This window comes from Pseudophryne corroboree, chromosome 3 (assembly GCF_028390025.1).
Source record: "Pseudophryne corroboree isolate aPseCor3 chromosome 3, aPseCor3.hap2, whole genome shotgun sequence".
In the NCBI taxonomy this organism is placed as follows: Eukaryota; Metazoa; Chordata; class Amphibia; order Anura; family Myobatrachidae; genus Pseudophryne; species Pseudophryne corroboree.
This window is the reverse complement of record NC_086446.1, coordinates 319,638,175-319,660,168: the sequence shown is the minus strand read 5'-3', so window position 1 is coordinate 319,660,168 and position 21,994 is coordinate 319,638,175. Positions and strand designations below refer to the sequence as shown.

The following is a 21,994-nucleotide window of genomic DNA, read 5'->3' as shown; positions in this document are numbered from 1 at the left end:
CACTGGACTGATGCACAAGAGACTTCCCATGGTCTAATGCAGGACAACACAGCAAAAATGCAAGCCAGCAGAACATATAGCAGCAGAGGACACGAACACTGTGACTGGCTGGACTGATGCAGCACAATACACTGACTACACTGGATTGGACAGCACAACACAGCACAAGACTCGCCACCCCACTTTCCCGCCCCCACACAGACACTGAACACTGAGGACACGTCCTCTCAATACACTCTCCGAGACTGGAGTGAAAATGGCCGCGACGTGCGGCTCCGATTATGGAATCCAAATCCCGCGAGAATCTGACAGCGGGATGATGACGTTTTGCTTCGTTCGGGTTTACGAGTCAGGCGGAAAAACCAGAGCCTGGCTCGGAACCGATCTCGAAAGGCAAAGTCCGGTAGGGTTCGGTTCTCTGAGAACCGAACCCACTCATCTCTAATATTTCTTAAACTGAAATTGTGGGAAATCACTGTTTTCTGGGGATTCCTGCAAAATCTACGTATCCCCAGCATTTCGGATGGAGGGGTGGCAGCAGATACCTGCAATATCTGCCACATTCACTCCATTTCCATATACTTACGAGCCTCCATAGGGTTTTATGGGCCTGCTATGTTGTCTTGTTTACCAATATCAATGCAAATGCAGGAGGAGATGCATACCACCTCCTCCCTGCATTTGCAATGCGATCGTATATCAGATGAACATTGCAACCATTGTTTGCAATGTTCATCTGCGACAGCAGCTTACTCAGCCTTTGACATCTCAGTGCAGCTTGCAAGGCCAAGGAAACTGCATTTCGCAATGCAGTCATTGGCTTTGACACTCAAGAAAAACGGGGACAACACGCCTACGTTTTCCCGAATGCTGGCTGACCCTGTCCCACTCTGCTAATGCTTCTGCCTGTCACTCAGACAGAGGCATTCACTTTTTAGTGAAGTGATCGCAGGACCCGTTCTGCACATTAGTGATCCTTAGTGAATCAGGGTGTATGTATCTGTGAATTGAGCTCTGTACAGTCAGGTGTCTAATTAAGGGGGGGTCATTCATTATGGTATATTGCACATGTGCAGAATCCGTTCTGCGCATGTACAGAACGGGTCCTGTGGTCTCTTCCCTTAAACGCGAACGCCTCTGCCTGATTGACAGGCAGAGGAGTTTGCGGGGAGGGGCAGGGAAGGCCGGCTTCAGGAAAATGGTGTGGAGAGGCCAAGGACTGCGTTGCGAGACTCAGTTACCTTGGCCCTGCAAGTTGCACTGCATCGGCAAGGCTGAGTAAGCTGAAGCTTACTCAGCCTTTTGTCGCAGATGAACATAGTTACCGATGGTCGCGATGTTCATCTGATAAGCGATCGCATCGCAAATGCAGGCAGGAAGTGGTATACACTTTGCATTTGCAATCCTTAATGAATCATGCCCTAAGCCTTTATAAACCAATTTCCCACATTAACTGCAGACATATACTTTGCCAAATGCTAAATATACTAGTGATGAGCGGGTTTGGTTCCTCGGAAACCGAACCCCCCCGAACTTCACCCATTTTACACGGGTACGAGGCATACTCGGATTCTCCCGTATGGCTCGGTTAACCCGAGCGCTCCCGAACGTCATCATCCCGCTGTCGGATTCTCGCGAGATTCGGATTCTATATAAGCAGCCGCGCGTCGTCGCCATTTTCACTCGTGCATTGGAAATGTTAGGGAGAGGACGTGGCTGGCATCCTCTCCGTTTATTAATCTTGATGCAAAAATATTTGTGCTTATTCCTTAATTGTGGTGACTGGGGAGCAGCTGTATTATATAGGAGTACAGTGCAGAGTTTTGCTGACAGTGACCACCAGTATACGTTGTCTGCCTGAAAAACACTCCATATCTGTGCTCAGTGTGCTGCATATATCTGTGCTCACACTGCTTAATTGTGGGGACTGGGGAGCAGCTGTATTATATGCGAGGAGTACAGTGCAGAGTTTTGCTGACAGTGACCCCCAGTATACGTTGTCTGCCTGAAAAACACTCCATATCTGTGCTCAGTGTGCTACATATATCTGTGCTCACACTGCTTTATTGTGGGCACTGGGGACCACCAGTATATTATATAGGAGGAGTACAGTGCAGAGTTTTGCTGACCAGTGACCACCAGTATACGTTGTCTGCCTGAAAAACACTCCATATCTGTGCTCAGTGTGCTGCATATATCTGTGCTCACACTGCTTTATTGTGGGCACTGGGGACCACCAGTATATTATATAGGAGGAGTACAGTGCAGAGTTTTGCTGACCAGTGACCACCAGTATACGTTGTCTGCCTGAAAAACACTCCATATCTGTGCTCAGTGTGCTGCATATATCTGTGCTCACACTGCTTTATTGTGGGCACTGGGGACCACCAGTATATTATATAGGAGGAGTACAGTGCAGAGTTTTGCTGACCAGTGACCACCAGTATACGTTGTCTGCCTGAAAAACACTCCATATCTGTGCTCCGTGTGCTGCATATATCTGTGCTCACACTGCTTTATTGTGGGCACTGGGGACCACCAGTATATTATATAGGAGGAGTACAGTGCAGAGTTTTGCTGACCAGTGACCACCAGTATACGTTGTCTGCCTGAAAAACACTCCATATCTGTGCTCCGTGTGCTGCATATATCTGTGCTCACACTGCTTTATTGTGGGCACTGGGGACCACCAGTATATTATATAGGAGGAGTACAGTGCAGAGTTTTGCTGACCAGTGACCACCAGTATACGTTGTCTGCCTGAAAAACACTCCATATCTGTGCTCAGTGTGCTGCATATATCTGTGCTCACACTGCTTTATTGTGGGCACTGGGGACCACCAGTATATTATATAGGAGGAGTACAGTGCAGAGTTTTGCTGACCAGTGACCACCAGTATATATAGCAGTACGGTACGGAAGGCCACTGCTCTACCTACCTCTGTGTCGTCAAGTATACTATCCATCCATACCTGTGGTGCATTTCAGTTGTGCGCAGTAAATATAGTAGTAGGCCATTGCTATTGATACTGGCATATAATTCCACACATTAAAAAATGGAGAACAAAAATGTGGAGGTTAAAATAGGGAAAGATCTAGATCCACTTCCACCTCGTGCTGAAGCTGCTGCCACTAGTCATGGCCAAGACGATGAAATGCCATCAACGTCGTCTGCCAAGGCCGATGCCCAATGTCATAGTAGAGAGCATGTAAAATCCAAAAAACAAAAGTTCAGTAAAATGACCCAAAAATCTAAATTGAAAGCGTCTGATGAGAAGCGTAAACTTGCCAATATGCCATTTACGGCACGGAGTGGCAAGGAACGGCTGAGGCCCTGGCCTATGTTCATGGCTAGTGGTTTAGATTCACATGAGGATGGAAGCACTCATCCTCTCGCTAGAAAACTGCAGTGCCACTCCTAGATGGGCCAGGTGTTTGTGTCGGCCACTTGTGTCGCTTAGCTTAGTCATCCAGCGACCTTGGTGCGCCTCTTTTTTTCTTTGCATCATGTGCTGTTTGGGGACAATTTTTTTGAAGTGCCATCCTGCCTGACACTGCAGTGCCACTCCTAGATGGGCCAGGTGTTTGTGTCGGCCACTTGTGTCGCTTAGCTTAGTCACACAGCGACCTTGGTGCGCCTCTTTTTTTCTTTGCATCATGTGCTGTTTGGGTACAATTTTTTTGAAGTGCCATCCTGCCTGACACTGCAGTGCCACTCCTAGATGGGCCAGGTGTTTGTGTCGGCCACTTGTGTCGCTTAGCTTAGTCACACAGCGACCTTGGTGTGCCTCTTTTTTTCTTTGCATCATGTGCTGTTTGGGGACTTTTTTTGAAGTGCCATCCTGCCTGACACTGCAGTGCCACTCCTAGATGGGCCAGGTGTTTGTGTCGGCCACTTGTGTCGCTTAGCTTAGTCACACAGCGACCTTGGTGCGCCTCTTTTTTTCTTTGCATCATGTGCTGTTTGGGGACAATTTTTTTGAAGTGCCATCCTGCCTGACAGTGCAGTGCCACTCCTAGATGGGCCAGGTGTTTGTGTCGGCCACTTGTGTCACTTAGCTTAGTCACACAGCGACCTTGGTGCGCCTCTTTTTTTCTTTGCATCATGTGCTGTTTGGGGACTATTTTTTTGAAGTGCCATCCTGCCTGACACTGCAGTGCCACTCCTAGATGGGCCAGGTGTTTGTGTTGGCCACTTGTGTCGCTTAGCTTAGCCATCCAGCGACCTTGGTGCACCTCTTTTTTTCTTTGCATCATGTGCTGTTTGGGGACTATTTTTTTGAAGTGCCATCCTGTCTGACACTGCAGTGCCACTCCTAGATGGGCCAGGTGTTTGTGTCGGCCACTTGTGTCGCTTAGCTTATCCATCCAGCGACCTTGGTGCAAATTTTAGGACTAAAAATAATATTGTGAGGTGTGAGGTGTTCAGAATAGACTGAAAATGAGTGGAAATTATGGTTATTGAGGTTAATAATACTATGGGATCAAAATGACCCCCAAATTCTATGATTTAAGCTGTTTTTGAGGGTTTTTTGTAAAAAAACACCCGAATCCAAAACACACCCGAATCCGACAAAAAATTTTCAGGGAGGTTTTTGCCAAAACGCGTCCGAATCCAAAACACGGCCGCGGACCCAAATCCAAAACCAAAACACAAAACCCGAAAAATTTCCGGTGCACATCACTAAAATATACCAAAATTTTGTTGTATGTGTGAAACACTTTTTTTCAATAGTCCAGAGCAAAACAAGTTAGTGGTTGATGGGCAGATGTATTAAGCCTGGGGAAGTGATGAAGCAGTGATAAGTGCAAGGGAATAATGCACCAGCCAATCGGCTCCAATATGTAAATTGACAGGTAAGAGCTGATTGGCTGGTGCGTTATCACCTTGCACTTATCACTACTTTATCTCTTCTCCAGGCTTAATACATCTGCCCCTGAATCACTTATGCAGTATTAATAGATGTCCCTTAGTGTCACACAAATGTATCAGCTGTAATTATTCCCTATGTATGAGGAGGGTGAACATCTCAATCCTTAAGGCTGGTTTGATGAGTAACCATCCATAGAGATACCACTGTCTGGGGTTTGCAGATCCTGGCCGGGGTTTCTTGCTCATCTGTCCTGGTTCTCCTCCTTAACTGCCAGAGATGGCACTGTATCCGCATGTCCCCCCTTGTTGCTTTGCTGTACTGGGTTAAAGGATGTAAATTGCCAGGAACCAACATATCAGTTTTAGGAGGCAATAGCCCGTTTGGGATCCATCTACTTATTATAAGTAGGAACTGACAAGTAGTAGGATATTCAGTGTGGGAAGGCAGCAGTAGTGGTAAGATCCCGCAGGTGCTGCGGGCAACAGACGATAGGGACATTGCATTAGTGATTGTCACAATAGACGTGACTACTGACCATGCAACAGTGACATAAAGTATCTATACATGATGTGACTGGGACCTAATAAAACATTCTAACCAGAGCAATACCAGATCTCTGATATGTTTTGTTTTTGTTTTTAAAACCTTGCTAAAATTATTTGCTACAGGTGTAAGATTCAAAACTCCCATATCCCATATCTGTATACAGAAGATTTGTAGCAGCCAGCCTCTGGTGGGTTTCTTTTCCACAGAGATAATGGTTCTCTTTAAAATTTATTGAATTAAGGAGAGAGGCGTCTAATATGGTTTTTGGATCCCAGTGAGACTACACTTGTCAATTTGTGCTCGGTGTGGTGTAGCTGCCTCCTCAGACAGCAGGCTGTGTGCTTGTCTGCACTGCCCATGTTCCTGCGTTCTGAGATACTGTAAAGCTTAATTAATCTCTGGAGTTATTTTCACTTTACCAGCTCTTCAACTGTCTGCTGCTGTCTGTCCCAGATATTGCCATCTCTGTGTGACACAGCTGAAGATGAGGAATGAATGTGTGTGTAATGAGAAAGTATGTGTGGTATAGAATTATCATTAGATCTATTTCTCACAAAATAAAATCTGTGTAGCTTCTTCATCTTGCTTTCAGATCGATCTACAGCTCTCATTGTTCTAGTCTGAAGATTTGCTGTTCCATCTACTATGTAAGTAGTATAAAATATATTGTGACTTTCCCTAGCTGACTGACTCGCTAAAGGAGGTCTCCGATGCAGTGTATTGCTACACTGGAAGCATATAAAATATCCCCCTGCCTCCACCCATCTCAGTCTCTATATACAGAGGTCTTCCACTGATGTGTTGTGGATATTCAGAAAAATATATTCACAGAGTGTGATGCTCTTCCTGCTCACCCCCTCCACCACATCCCACATCACCTCTGCTGCTCTCGCACTGAGGACTGAATCTGCCACCGTCTGGGTTTAGAGGCAGAGGGAAGGTGGGTGAGTGAGGATCTGAAAGAAAGAGAGGTTAATTCCAGCGTTTGGTCATCAAGGAAAAATCCCCCCGGTGAAATCTACAGCAAGGGAGTACAGACACTGGCTGCTGCACCAGTTAACACACACAACTGAACACTGGTTTGAAATCCTTTTATTCATCAGCCTGCTTGGTTTTGTTTAATCACATTTCATCCCTGTCTGCGTGTGAGAATGAGGTGGAGATGGAGCAAGAGGGAGAAAGGATGAATTCTGATTCTATTGGCCAGTGTCTGTCTCTCACCCCACCCACAGCAGTTCCACCTCACCTTGGTGTCTCCCCACGCACATCTAACCCTCCTTATCGCAATGAAGAAATCTACAGCCAGACTTTCTATGGATTTTATATATAAACATTTACCCCCAACAGGCAGTCGTTGAGTTAACAGCAGGCTTTAGTGGTTGGGAAGGATAAAGTCCTGGGATTTGCTTCTTCCACACTGATATTTCATGTAGAGAGGTTTAAAAACAAAACAGAAACTGGAGGTGACAAGGCTGTACCCTCCAACTGGAAAAATGGATCTGAAGGAGAGCCCCAGTGATGACAGCCTGGGGAGCCTCCACCCCTCCAGCATACAGATCTTTGCCAACACATCCACCCTCCATGGGATTCGGTATATATTTGTCTATGGCCCACTAACGCTCCGCCGCTTCTTGTGGACACTGGCCTTTCTGTGCTCATTGGGCCTTCTCCTTCTGGAGAGTTCAGAGAGAGTGGCCTTTTATTTGTCCTACCAACATGTCACCAAAGTGGATCAAATGGTAGCAGAGAGTCTTGTCTTTCCTGCTGTCACCATTTGTAATCTCAACTCCTTTCGGTTCACTAAAATCACCACTAATGACTTATACCACGCGGGAGAACTGTTGGAGCTCCTAGATGTCAATGGTCACATTCTAGAACCTCATTTGGCAGACCCAGAGGTGCTGGCTGTTCTTGAAGAAAAGACCAAATTCAAGCAGTTCAAACCAAAGACCTTCTGTATGGGGGAGTTTATGGAGCGAACAGGTCACGACCTGAAAGACATGATGCTTTACTGCAAATTCAGAGGCCATGTGTGCAATCACAGAGACTTCCGAACAGTGAGTACAGTTTAGCTGGACCTACATGTTTCCTGTAGGTGCAAAATGGTCTAAATGATGACAGGCCTAAAAATATGGCATAGGGTCTTGCTCTTTGGCGTTGGTGTCTTATGAACAATTGCTTAGAAGTTTATGTAAAGTTTTGTTTTTTTAATCTTCTATGGTGAAAAAATATTTTTCATTCAGGTTTGTAAGTTCCTTCTAACACCTTCCGCTGGCTGTCATTAAACAGTGACCAAGTTCAGTAACAGAGTAGGGCTTTGATATATAGGTACCTCTGTGAAAAAGCTCAATTGGCACTTAATAGACTGTGCATGGATCTTTGAAAGCCTGAGTGGCACGTGGATGTGAGGCCTGCCAAACTCCTGTGTAACATAATGCACCGGTTAGAGTTATACACATCCCTGATTGTATGTAGAGTCAATTATATTTAATAAACACAATTGTTTGGCTTAGGTTGTGAGTTGCAGCTGTGGAGCTGGATAGGCTGAGATTAACAGTTGTAAGGTTTGGAACAAACAATGGAATGTATATTAAATCACTGACTGCAATAACCTTACTCATTTCTATTTGTTTTGACCATGTTAGTGAGGGAACAATTATTGTATCTCTGGGGAGAGACTTCACATAATGCCTCATTGGAATACTCTGTTATATTAGTCATTTACCTCCTGTACGTTTCGCATGGAAGTCCAGTCTATTGTTAATTGCCAAATCTACATTCACACTCTGTGAAGTATCTGAATTTGTGATATATGTGATCTTGTATGTATAGCAGATGTATGCAGCCTCTGGCTACAGCTCACACCACACTCTGCCTTGCTGAGAGTCATAGATGCAGAAGCTAGAAAAAAGTACAAATTTGGCTCATCTAAAATATACCGGGTTGGCAGCTGATGAATGACTGAGTAATAGAAGATATAAAAACATACTCAGGAATTTTTCTTCCATAAAATGTGATTCTTTTTTCTTGTATTCGTTATGCATTTGTTTTCCTCATAATAAGCAAGAGCAATATACAGGAAGGGAGCAGTGTATGACAAAATAAATGTATGAAATAATAGCCATATATGTGGATATTCTTTGGCATTATTGGTAAATCAACATTAATCTGCTGAATATTAGAGCAGCTCTATCAGGGGAATTCAATTGAAGGCAAACGGCGGCGGGATCTCGCTTAAAAGTGTTCGCAAGAACATCTTAGCAAATAGGGGTGCAAATTGGCAAGACAAAGGCTGCGAGTCGTGGCATTTAAACCCCTCAGCAATGGCAACTCGCCCCCTGCGCCCACAATTGTATTCCCCCTTTGTGTTTTTGGTTACACTTTGCAGTTTTGGATCTTATACATCCTCTTAAACACCAAAACAATGGTATGGGAGAAGAAGTGCAACAATAACAGCTGGAACGGTTTCCACGATAAATGTGTTTGCTGAAGCATTAGTTAAACAAAATTGCTGCATCTAAATCAGAAATGCTATATAATATGCATATTTGTTCTCAGCAACAACCGCTTTTAGAGAGCCAGAAAAGTTGTTTTGCATGTGCCCTCCTGCAAATTTTACTAGATGCTTTGCTTTTTCTTTGTTTATTTGAAATGTTCCAGTCATGTATTTTTATACTAAAGGTCCATACACATTAGACGATGTCGCTCTGTGAGCGATGTCGTCTAATGTTTCCCCCTCCCGGGCCGGCCGGTCAGCGGCCGACTGTACACACTGAGCGATATGACTGCTCATATCGCTCAGTGACGTCACGCCTCCGCCAGCCCTGCATGCAGGTCGTGGACGACAGTCCAGATCCTGCATGCATGCCCTACCGACAGCGATGATTGTTGCCGACCCGCGGGCCGCGCATCAGTCGTCGCTGGCGGCATATACACTTGACGATAAAATGAGCGACGTCGCTCAAGGAGGGGGAAAATGAGCGACGTCGCTCATTTTATCGTTAAGTGTTTATGGACCTTTAGACATCATTTCTTTTTTGCTGTCCCTGGAAAGGACTAGAGATGAGCGGGTTCGGTTTCTCTGAAACCGAACCCGCACGAACTTCATGTTTTTTTCACGGGTCCGAGCAGACTCGGATCCTCCCGCCTTGCTCGGTTAACCCGAGCGCGCCCGAACGTCATCATGACGCTGTCGGATTCTCGCGAGACTCGGATTCTATATAAGGAGCCGCGCGTCGCCGCCATTTTCACACGTGCATTGAGATTGATAGGGAGAGGACGTGGCTGGCGTCCTCTCCATTAGAAATTAGATTAGAAGAGAGAGAGAGATTGTGCAGAGTCAGACAGAGTTTACCACAGTGACCAGTGCAGTTGTTGTTAGTTAACTTTTATTTATTTTAATATAATATATCCGTTCTCTGCTATATCCGTTCTCTGCCTGAAAAAAAACGATACACAGCAGCAGCCAGTCACACAGTGTGACTCAGTCTGTGTGCACTCAGCTCAGCCCAGTGTGCTGCACATCAATGTATAAAAGGCAAAGCTTATAATAATTGTGGGGGAGACTGGGGAGCACTGCAGGTTGTTATAGCAGGAGCCCCCAGGAGTACATAATATTATATTAATTTAAAATTAAACAGTGCACACTTTTGCTGCAGGAGTGCCACTGCCAGTGTGACTAGTGGTGACCAGTGCCTGACCACCAGTATAGTAGTATATTGTTGTATGTATTGTATACTATCTCTTTATCAACCAGTCTATATTAGCAGCAGACACAGTACAGTGCGGTAGTTCACGGCTGTGGCTACCTCTGTGTCGGCAGTCGGAACTCGGCAGGCAGTCCGTCCATCCATAATTGTATTACAATATATACCACCTAACCGTGGTATTTTTCTTTCTTTCTTTATACCGTCGTCATAGTGTCATACTAGTTGTTACGAGTATACTACTATCTCTTTATCAACCAGTGTACAGTGCGGTAGTTCACGGCTGTGGCTACCTCTGTGTCGGCAGTCGGCAGGCAGTCCGTCCATCCATAATTGTATTATTATTATAATATATACCACCTAACCGTGGTTTTTTTTTCATTCTTTATACCGTCATAGTGTCATACTAGTTGTTACGAGTATACTACTATCTCTTTATCAACCAGTGTACAGTGCGGTAGTTCACGGCTGTGGCTACCTCTGTGTCGGCAGTCGGCAGGCAGTCCGTCCATCCATAATTGTATTATTATTATAATATATACCACCTAACCGTGGTTTTTTTTTCATTCTTTATACCGTCGTCATAGTGTCATACTAGTTGTTACGAGTATACTACTATCTCTTTATCAACCAGTGTACAGTGCGGTAGTTCACGGCTGTGGCTACCTCTGTGTCGGCAGTCGGCAGGCAGTCCGTCCATCCATAATTGTATTATTATTATAATATATACCACCTAACCGTGGTTTTTTTTTCATTCTTTATACCGTCGTCATAGTGTCATACTAGTTGTTACGAGTATACTACTATCTCTTTATCAACCAGTGTACAGTGCGGTAGTTCACGGCTGTGGCTACCTCTGTGTCGGCAGTCGGCAGGCAGTCCGTCCATCCATAATTGTATTATTATTATAATATATACCACCTAACTGTGGTATTTTTTTTTCTTTCTTTATACCGTCGTCATAGTGTCATACTAGTTGTTACGAGTATACTACTATCTCTTTATCAACCAGTGTACAGTGCGGTAGTTCACGGCTGTGGCTACCTCTGTGTCGGCAGTCGGCAGGCAGTCCGTCCATCCATAATTGTATTATTATTATAATATATACCACCTAACCGTGGTTTTTTTTTCATTCTTTATACCGTCGTCATAGTGTCATACTAGTTGTTACGAGTATACTACTATCTCTTTATCAACCAGTGTACAGTGCGGTAGTTCACGGCTGTGGCTACCTCTGTGTCGGCAGTCGGCAGGCAGTCCGTCCATCCATAATTGTATTATTATTATAATATATACCACCTAACCGTGGTTTTTTTTTCATTCTTTATACCGTCGTCATAGTGTCATACTAGTTGTTACGAGTATACTACTATCTCTTTATCAACCAGTGTACAGTGCGGTAGTTCACGGCTGTGGCTACCTCTGTGTCGGCAGTCGGCAGGCAGTCCGTCCATCCATAATTGTATTATTATTATAATATATACCACCTAACCGTGGTTTTTTTATACCACCTAACCGTGGCAGTCCGTCCATAATTGTATACTAGTATCCAATCCATCCATCTCCATTGTTTACCTGAGGTGCCTTTTAGTTCTGCCTATAAAATATGGAGAACAAAAAAGTTGAGGTTCCAAAATTAGGGAAAGATCAAGATCCACTTCCACCTCGTGCTGAAGCTGCTGCCACTAGTCATGGCCGAGACGATGAAATGCCAGCAACGTCGTCTGCCAAGGCCGATGCCCAATGTCATAGTACAGAGCATGTCAAATCCAAAACACCAAATATCAGAAAAAAAAGGACTCCAAAACCTAAAATAAAATTGTCGGAGGAGAAGCGTAAACTTGCCAATATGCCATTTACCACACGGAGTGGCAAGGAACGGCTGAGGCCCTGGCCTATGTTCATGGCTAGTGGTTCAGCTTCACATGAGGATGGAAGCACTCAGCCTCTCGCTAGAAAACTGAAAAGACTCAAGCTGGCAAAAGCACCGCAAAGAACTGTGCGTTCTTTGAAATCCCAAATCCACAAGGAGAGTCCAATTGTGTCGTTTGCGATGCCTGACCTTCCCAACACTGGACGTGAAGAGCATGCGCCTTCCACTATTTGCATGCCCCCTGCAAGTGCTGGAAGGAGCACCCGCAGTCCAGTTCCTGATAGTCAGATTGAAGATGTCAGTGTTGAAGTACACCAGGATGAGGAGGATATGGGTGTTGCTGGCGCTGGGGAGGAAATTGACCAGGAGGATTCTGATGGTGAGGTGGTTTGTTTAAGTCAGGCACCCGGGGAGACACCTGTTGTCCGTGGGAGGAATATGGCCGTTGACATGCCAGGTGAAAATACAAAAAAAATCAGCTCTTCGGTGTGGAGGTATTTCACCAGAAATGCGGACAACAGGTGTCAAGCCGTGTGTTCCCTTTGTCAAGCTGTAATAAGTAGGGGTAAGGACGTTAACCACCTCGGAACATCCTCCCTTATACGTCACCTGCAGCGCATTCATAATAAGTCAGTGACAAGTTCAAAAACTTTGGGTGACAGCGGAAGCAGTCCACTGACCAGTAAATCCCTTCCTCTTGTAACCAAGCTCACGCAAACCACCCCACCAACTCCCTCAGTGTCAATTTCCTCCTTCCCCAGGAATGCCAATAGTCCTGCAGGCCATGTCACTGGCAAGTCTGACGAGTCCTCTCCTGCCTGGGATTCCTCCGATGCATCCTTGCGTGTAACGCCTACTGCTGCTGGCGCTGCTGTTGTTGCCGCTGGGAGTCGATGGTCATCCCAGAGGGGAAGTCGTAAGCCCACTTGTACTACTTCCAGTAAGCAATTGACTGTTCAACAGTCCTTTGCGAGGAAGATGAAATATCACAGCAGTCATCCTACTGCAAAGCGGATAACTGAGTCCTTGACAACTATGTTGGTGTTAGACGTGCGTCCGGTATCCGCCGTTAGTTCACAGGGAACTAGACAATTTATTGAGGCAGTGTGCCCCCGTTACCAAATACCATCTAGGTTCCACTTCTCTAGGCAGGCGATACCGAGAATGTACACGGACGTCAGAAAAAGACTCACCAGTGTCCTAAAAAATGCAGTTGTACCCAATGTCCACTTAACCACGGACATGTGGACAAGTGGAGCAGGGCAGGGTCAGGACTATATGACTGTGACAGCCCACTGGGTAGATGTATGGACTCCCGCCGCAAGAACAGCAGCGGCGGCACCAGTAGCAGCATCTCGCAAACGCCAACTCTTTCCTAGGCAGGCTACGCTTTGTATCACCGCTTTCCAGAATACGCACACAGCTGAAAACCTCTTACGGCAACTGAGGAAGATCATCGCGGAATGGCTTACCCCAATTGGACTCTCCTGTGGATTTGTGGCATCGGACAACGCCAGCAATATTGTGTGTGCATTAAATATGGGCAAATTCCAGCACGTCCCATGTTTTGCACATACCTTGAATTTGGTGGTGCAGAATTTTTTAAAAAACGACAGGGGCGTGCAAGAGATGCTGTCGGTGGCCAGAAAAATTGCGGGACACTTTCGGCGTACAGGCACCACGTACAGAAGACTGGAGCACCACCAAAAACTACTGAACCTGCCCTGCCATCATCTGAAGCAAGAAGTGGTAACGAGGTGGAATTCAACCCTCTATATGCTTCAGAGGTTGGAGGAGCAGCAAAAGGCCATTCAAGCCTATACAATTGAGCACGATATAGGAGATGGAATGCACCTGTCTCAAGTGCAGTGGAGAATGATTTCAACGTTGTGCAAGGTTCTGATGCCCTTTGAACTTGCCACACGTGAAGTCAGTTCAGACACTGCCAGCCTGAGTCAGGTCATTCCCCTCATCAGGCTTTTGCAGAAGAAGCTGGAGGCATTGAAGAAGGAGCTAACACGGAGCGATTCCGCTAGGCATGTGGGACTTGTGGATGCAGCCCTTAATTCGCTTAACAAGGATTCACGGGTGGTCAATCTGTTGAAATCAGAGCACTACATTTTGGCCACCGTGCTCGATCCTAGATTTAAAGCCTACCTTGGATCTCTCTTTCCGGCAGACACAGGTCTGCTGGGGTTGAAAGACCTGCTGGTGACAAAATTGTCAAGTCAAGCGGAACGCGACCTGTCAACATCTCCTCCTTCACATTCTCCCGCAACTGGGGGTGCGAGGAAAAGGCTCAGAATTCCGAGCCCACCCGCTGGCGGTGATGCAGGGCAGTCTGGAGCGACTGCTGATGCTGACATCTGGTCCGGACTGAAGGACCTGACAACGATTACGGACATGTCGTCTACTGTCACTGCATATGATTCTCTCAACATTGATAGAATGGTGGAGGATTATATGAGTGACCGCATCCAAGTAGGCACGTCACACAGTCCGTACTTATACTGGCAGGAAAAAGAGGCAATTTGGAGGCCCTTGCACAAACTGGCTTTATTCTACCTAAGTTGCCCTCCCACAAGTGTGTACTCCGAAAGAGTGTTTAGTGCCGCCGCTCACCTTGTCAGCAATCGGCGTACGAGGTTACATCCAGAAAATGTGGAGAAGATGATGTTCATTAAAATGAATTATAATCAATTCCTCCGCGGAGACATTGACCAGCAGCAATTGCCTCCACAAAGTACACAGGGAGCTGAGATGGTGGATTCCAGTGGGGACGAATTGATAATCTGTGAGGAGGGGGATGTACACGGTGATATATCGGAGGGTGAAGATGAGGTGGACATCTTGCCTCTGTAGAGCCAGTTTGTGCAAGGAGAGATTAATTGCTTCTTTTTTGGGGGGGGGTCCAAACCAACCCGTCATATCAGTCACAGTCGTGTGGCAGACCCTGTCACTGAAATGATGGGTTGGTTAAAGTGTGCATGTCCTGTTTTGTTTATACAACATAAGGGTGGGTGGGAGGGCCCAAGGATAATTCCATCTTGCACCTCTTTTTTCTTTTCTTTTTCTTTGCATCATGTGCTGATTGGGGAGGGTTTTTTGGAAGGGACATCCTGCGTGACACTGCAGTGCCACTCCTAGATGGGCCCGGTGTTTGTGTCGGCCACTAGGGTCGCTAATCTTACTCACACAGCTACCTCATTGCGCCTCTTTTTTTCTTTGCGTCATGTGCTGTTTGGGGAGGGTTTTTTGGAAGGGACATCCTGCGTGACACTGCAGTGCCACTCCTAGATGTGCCCGGTGTTTGTGTCGGCCACTAGGGTCGCTAATCTTACTCACACAGTCAGCTACCTCATTGCACCTCTTTTTTTCTTTGCGTCATGTGCTGTTTGGGGAGGGTTTTTTGGAAGGGCCATCCTGCGTGACACTGCAGTGCCACTCCTAGATGGGCCCGGTGTTTGTGTCGGCCACTAGGGTCGCTAATCTTACTCACACAGCTACCTCATTGCGCCTCTTTTTTTCTTTGCGTCATGTGCTGTTTGGGGAGGGTTTTTTGGAAGGGACATCCTGCGTGACACTGCAGTGCCACTCCTAGATGGGCCCGGTGTTTGTGTCGGCCACTAGGGTCGCTTATCTTTCTCACACAGCTACCTCATTGCGCCTCTTTTTTTCTTTGCGTCATGTGCTGTTTGGGGAGGGTTTTTTGGAAGGGACATCCTGCGTGACACTGCAGTGCCACTCCTAGATGGGCCCGGTGTTTGTGTCGGCCACTAGGGTCGCTTATCTTTCTCACACAGTCAGCTACCTCATTGCGCCTCTTTTTTTCTTTGCGTCATGTGCTGTTTGGGGAGGGTTTTTTGGAAGGGACATCCTGCGTGACACTGCAGTGCCACTCCTAGATGGGCCCGGTGTTTGTGTTGGCCACTAGGGTCGCTTATCTTTCTCACACAGTCAGCTACCTCATTGCGCCTCTTTTTTTCTTTGCGTCATGTGCTGTTTGGGGAGGGTTTTTTGGAAGGGACATCCTGCGTGACACTGCAGTGCCACTCCTAGATGGGCCCGGTGTTTGTGTCGGCCACTAGGGTCGCTTATCTTTCTCACACAGTCAGCTACCTCATTGCGCCTCTTTTTTTCTTTGCGTCATGTGCTGTTTGGGGAGGGTTTTTTGGAAGGGACATCCTGCGTGACACTGCAGTGCCACTCCTAGATGGGCCCGGTGTTTGTGTCGGCCACTAGGGTCGCTAATCTTACTCACACAGCTACCTCATTGCGCCTCTTTTTTTCTTTGCGTCATGTGCTGTTTGGGGAGGGTTTTTTGGAAGGGACATCCTGCGTGACACTGCAGTGCCACTCCCAGATGGGCCCGGTGTTTGTGTCGGCCACTAGGGTCGCTTATCTTACTCACACAGCGACCTCGGTGCAAATTTTAGGACTAAAAATAATATTGTGAGGTGTGATGTGTTCAGAATAGGCTGAAAATGAGTGTAAATTATGTTTTTTGAGGTTAATAATACTTTGGGATCAAAATTACCCCCAAATTCTATGATTTAAGCTGTTTTTTAGGGTTTTTTGAAAAAAACACCCGAATCCAAAACACACCCGAATCCGACAAAAAAAATTTGGTGAGGTTTTGCCAAAACGCGGTCGAACCCAAAACACGGCCGCGGAACCGAACCCAAAACCAAAACACAAAACCCGAAAAATTTCCGGCGCTCATCTCTAGAAAGGACACAGTGTTGGTGTATGGTAACAATGATAAACATATCTGCTAGGTTATATACAAGGCTCTAACAAGTATTGTAAACATACAGGGAAGTACAGCAATGTGTTTGGTAAAAGTTGTACAAGGCCAGGTACAAGCATATCATTTTAAGGTAGGTAGAAGGTAGAACTCTTCACTGGCCTGCCTACATACATTACAGGCATTTGTTGGTCATTTATTATACATTCACAAATGCAATCAATTTGTCATTTTAAACAGTGGCCAAACAGGAAGTTGTTATCCTAAGCATGTGGAATGCATATGTTAATACTTCGTAACTGCATTGCGCTTACACTGTGCTCCCCAGGAGATGAATGTGAGAAATTAAATGGAAAGAAAACACTGCAGCACAATATGTATGGTGTAATTTGTAACAGTGATTTTATTTTCATGTACATGCACTACACTTGCATTAGAAATAGATAAAAAATGCAAAAACATGACACCATAAATATTAACTTACGCTGCAAAAACGTGTTTTGGTGAAGAACACCGTCATTACCACTACCCCCTCCATACCAGCCCGATTACGAAATGAACCCCTACTCACAACTCAGTCTGATTCAGGTCCCGATGCAGTGGCTCAAAGTATGCAATATACTGATGTCCAACACATAGCGCATGGGCCGCATGTGCAGTACGGGTCAGGTTGCAGACATCAGTAGATTGACATTCTGCAGCCGTTTGGGAGTGTGGGAGAAAGCATGTCGCCTCTGTTTTGTGTGAGTGCCGTTACGTAGCCTTTTGATGTTGGCACAGGTGATCTGGTGCTGCATCCTCGGGCACAGCGGAGGATCACACATGCATGCAGGTTGTGTCTACTTATACCAGATGCCTCCTGCTGCATTATCATATGTTAGCATCAAGGCTGCAGGTAAGCAGCAGTGATACAGTTTCATACAATTTCTGAATCAACCCCTCTGTGTCCCAAATGCCCCATTTCTCTCCAATTTGTGTCCCACGTGCCTGTCTCATCATCAGTCTGTGTCCCACATGCCCCCCCAACTCACCAGCCTGTGTTACACATGCCCCCTCCCTCACAATCTGTTGCACTGCACCGTGACAATGTGGCAGTGCCCTCTAAACCTTTGACATCTGGGAAGTAGTGCTCCACAGGCTACAGGGTGCATGCCAGTGTGTCTCTTTGATTTTCCAGGATGCTCTGCAGTATCACTTCTGTCTGGAGGTTGCCATACCAGGCACCCTGCAAGCGACATGCAGGTGCTATGGGGCAGCGATGGTGCCGCCCCCTGGGCTCTGCTTCCTGGGCGACGGCACTGCTCCCACACTCCTAGCTACGGCCCAGGAATCACACATACCCTTCACATTTATGTCTGTGTTCCATATGCCCCCCAACTTACCAGTCAGTGTCTCACATACTCATCTGTCTACCAGCCTGTTTCCCACATGTCCCCCACCTCACTGCTTAATGAAACATACCCCCTCCTGCTATCTATTTCTAGTTTTCGTATTTTTTGAGTCCCTCCATCCCAACAGATGTTTTCCATACTGTAGTATGATATGCATTCTCTCAAGGAAAAACTTTAAAATGTTTGGAGACGTAAGATGTACCATGTGACTGGTGTCACATGACATTGGAAATAGGAATGTTTTGGGATGTTGTTTCTGCATCTTAACAGTGTTCTCTCTCCACTTCAATAAAAACAAATAACCCTCTCAGTGCAGATCCTTGTTGGTGCAGGGTAACCTGTTTATAACTCTAACTTATCAGGGTGGCCTGCAAAAACACTGCCTACCCCACCATAGTCTAAAAGCTTTGCATCTTGGGGTCACTAAACATGATTGAAATCCTTGATGTGCTTAATTGCTGCCTCAGTGGTCCCAATATAGGGTCCAACTTATCAACTAGTGATAAAACTCATTGTGAATGATAAAACTCATTTGGGGGGAATTCAAATGCTTGAAAAGTCAGTTGGGTGTCTACTAGATAGGAAAAAGCAGACACCCAACTGACTTTTCAAACCTGTGATTACCCCATTGCGTATGATAAATGGTGCTCCGCCTCCAACCAATCAGCTCCCAATTGCAATATTTCAAACGCATGACGGGAGTTGACAGGAGCTTTTTGTTGCTGACATTGAAGAGGAGTCCCAGCTTTGATCATACCTAGGCTCAGAATTATCAAGCCTTGATAAGTAATAAATTGTATGGTGATAAAGTACCAGCCAATCAGCTCCTAACTGCCATGTTACAGGCTGATTGAAAATTGACAGTTAGAAGCTAATTGGTTTGTACTTTATCTAAGTGCAATTTATCACTCTCCAAGGCTTGATAAATGTGGGCCATAGTTAGAGTCACTGACACACCATCTTGCCACTTATAAGTAATAATGTTGGTGCCTTTGTGATATACTTCCACTAGCTTATGACTCTGGGAGCAAGGGGCCACAAGTCATGAGAATGGTGCAGGGTCCCATTGGCATATGGGTCCTTGTGTGGGCACACCCATGGTAAATATAAACACTCCTTTATCCCTACATTCCTCCACTCTCTTGGATAAAGCATAAGTAATTGGAAGTTATTTTATTTGAAGGATGAACAGATTACAGGAAAGCCATGGTAATTACTGCACAGTATAGACAAGTGTTCTCCAGTGCTATAAGGATAATTGCACATAGCAGTAAATAATGAATAAGAACCATGTTGTCCATTGAAAGCAGAGTGGACTAACAAGTCTATAATGCAAGCTATGAGGGTCATAATGAGTTCTACACTCTGGCTTTATGGAGCTAGAACTACAGATGTAAGAAAAGTTTATGGTGAAACCGTGAGAAATATCATTTTATCTTAGAATAACATAGGAAAATTAATGAATAAAAAAGGGATTTATTTTGTGAATAAAGCATTTTTTGCAATGAGCAGTATTTTGAATTTTCATATTTTACTGTTTTACTTTAAGAAAAAAGAACGTTAAGTCAAGCTTTCCGGGTCATGAATGCACAGCGGTGTGGAGGATCAGTCAGTACCTCTTAGTTATTCTGAGTATCACTCTCTGACTTACACTGAATATCCTTCTATTGTTCCATTCATCATTTTTTACAATAAACAGCATTGACAGATTATAGAAATAATATATGACTAAAAGGCACAGAATGAAGCTGCAGAGATAAACTTCATATTTAGTAAATAGTACTGAGCAAATGTACAAGCCATTGAATTGGGTGAAGGTGGGACAATTCCATATTTAACAGTAAGGGGGACATTTACTAAGCAGTGATAAGAGCGGAGAAGTGAGCCAGTGAAGAAGTTGCCCATGACAACCAATCAGCACTGAAGTAACATCTATAATTTGCATACTATAAAATTATGCTGGAGGAAGAGAGATGCAGATGCACACTCTTAGCACTAAGAACACTGATAGTAAAAATAATTTAAATAAACCCTCACAATTAAAATGGAGTATAATTGAAGTTCTTAGCACACTTGTGCGCAAATATGCGGGCCCATGTACCGCAGCCAGGTGACTTCATCACATGGGTCCCTAACATCCCTAATACTATCACATTCTATAAATTTATACAGGACTTACCTCTAAATAGGGCATTATCAATGTGTGATCTGAAATGCAGGAACCTAGCTAATTAAAACACCTGAGGGTAAATGGGAGGGGTGCCAATACCAGAGGAAGGAAGCCTTGCCTTCCAGTGTACAATACTATAAAATTATACAGAGCCGCTGATTGGTTGATGGGGCAATTTCTCCACTGGCTCACTTCTCCGCTCTTATCACTGCTTAGTCAATGTCCCCCCTTAGGGTCCTATTTATAAAGAAAATTAACAGCATATCCTAGGCAACAGCAGGATAATGCTTGATAAATAGCTACTTAATGATATCCTCATAGAAAACTGTTGATCCCAAAGCAGGAGATATCTTGTTAAATAACTGAAATTTAATTCTGCTTTAACATACGAATTATTATTTTATTGAAGGTGTATTCACTTTCATGAGTGGTTGAGACAACTGGTTAGTTTTTGAGGCACTATTTTGTTGTCTATATCCTATAATTGGGCTTTCAGTTCAAATGTGCATTCACCAAAAGTACCAGATGGCCTTATTATAGGCCCTTACATGTTATATGGGGTAATTCAGACCTGATCACTAGGGTGTGTTTTTTGCATCCCTGCGATCGGGTAGTCACCGCCTACAGGGGGAGGGTATTTTATGTGTGCGATTGCATTTGTAGCAGAATTGCACAAACATAAGTTTGTGCAGTTTCTGCTCAGCCCAGGACTTACTCTGTTGCTGCGATGATCTGGGCCGGAGCTGATGTCAGAAACCCTCCCTCCAAACGCCTATTCCCTCCTGTGTTTTTCCAGACACTCCTTAAAAACGGTCAGTTGCCACCCACAAACGCCCTCTTCCTGTCAATCTCCTTGCGATCGCTGGTGCGTTCGGAATTTTTGCACCATACCGTCGCTGACTGGCGATCCCCGTTTCTGCGGTCTGTCGCTCCTGCACATTGCGGTGCTGGCGCATGCGCAGTTCAGATCTGATCGTAGACTGTGAGAAAACGCAGCCTCGCGATCAGGTCTGAATCGGCCCCATACTTTAAATGATTTTCTGTGCAGTCTGGCAGTTTGCAAAACTGATATCATGTCAACTCTTTTGAGTGTTCTGAAAGACTGGAATACAAGTGTGGTCGTATTAGTTACAGCAATTTTGTGTTATATTGATATACATAGTGTAAAGTGTAGCCTTGTAGATCTTGTGAGTATAAGACTATAAGAGACATTAGTTTTCAGGGAATTACCGGTTGTTGTTGTTGTTGTTGTTGTTAATTAGGCACCTGTTTCCTCTTGGGGTCCTTGCAAAATGCCAATATAAATGCCCAAATATGGACTGTGGGGGTTATTCAGAATACATAGCAGTTTTTGCGAAATTAGTAGAAACTGCTAAGGATCAAATCAAATGCTGGAGGCCGCCCAGCACAGGGCAAGGTTGCCCAGCATGTATGGCTCCGCCCTGCATTGCGGTCGTAATTACATTGTACATCGATTACAGCGCATCGCAAGAGCCCAAATAGTGGACGACCCTTTGCATATACAGCAGGCTGCGTATGCAGGGGCACTGCCGCCATGTTTCCGATCACAGGAAACCCAGGTGACGTCATCGGGCCGCCCTGAAAATGGACATGACACACCTGCATTTCCAGCTCCACTCCACCACAACGCTGTGTCACCACCCCTGAATGCCCGCCACCTGTCAAT

General features: G+C 45.4%; 1 protein-coding gene across 1 annotated transcript in view; it reads left to right on the top strand.

The window, feature by feature from the left end:
- Positions 1-6,188: 6,188 nt before the first annotated feature.
- ASIC2 (acid sensing ion channel subunit 2) overlaps positions 6,189-21,994 on the top strand; it is a 1,301,501-nt gene continuing 1,285,695 nt past the window's right edge. The window contains exon 1 of the mRNA XM_063959472.1: positions 6,189-7,477. Within this exon, the coding sequence (XP_063815542.1) occupies positions 6,914-7,477 (564 nt within the window). The 5' untranslated portion in view covers positions 6,189-6,913. The remainder of the gene's footprint in view (positions 7,478-21,994) is intronic.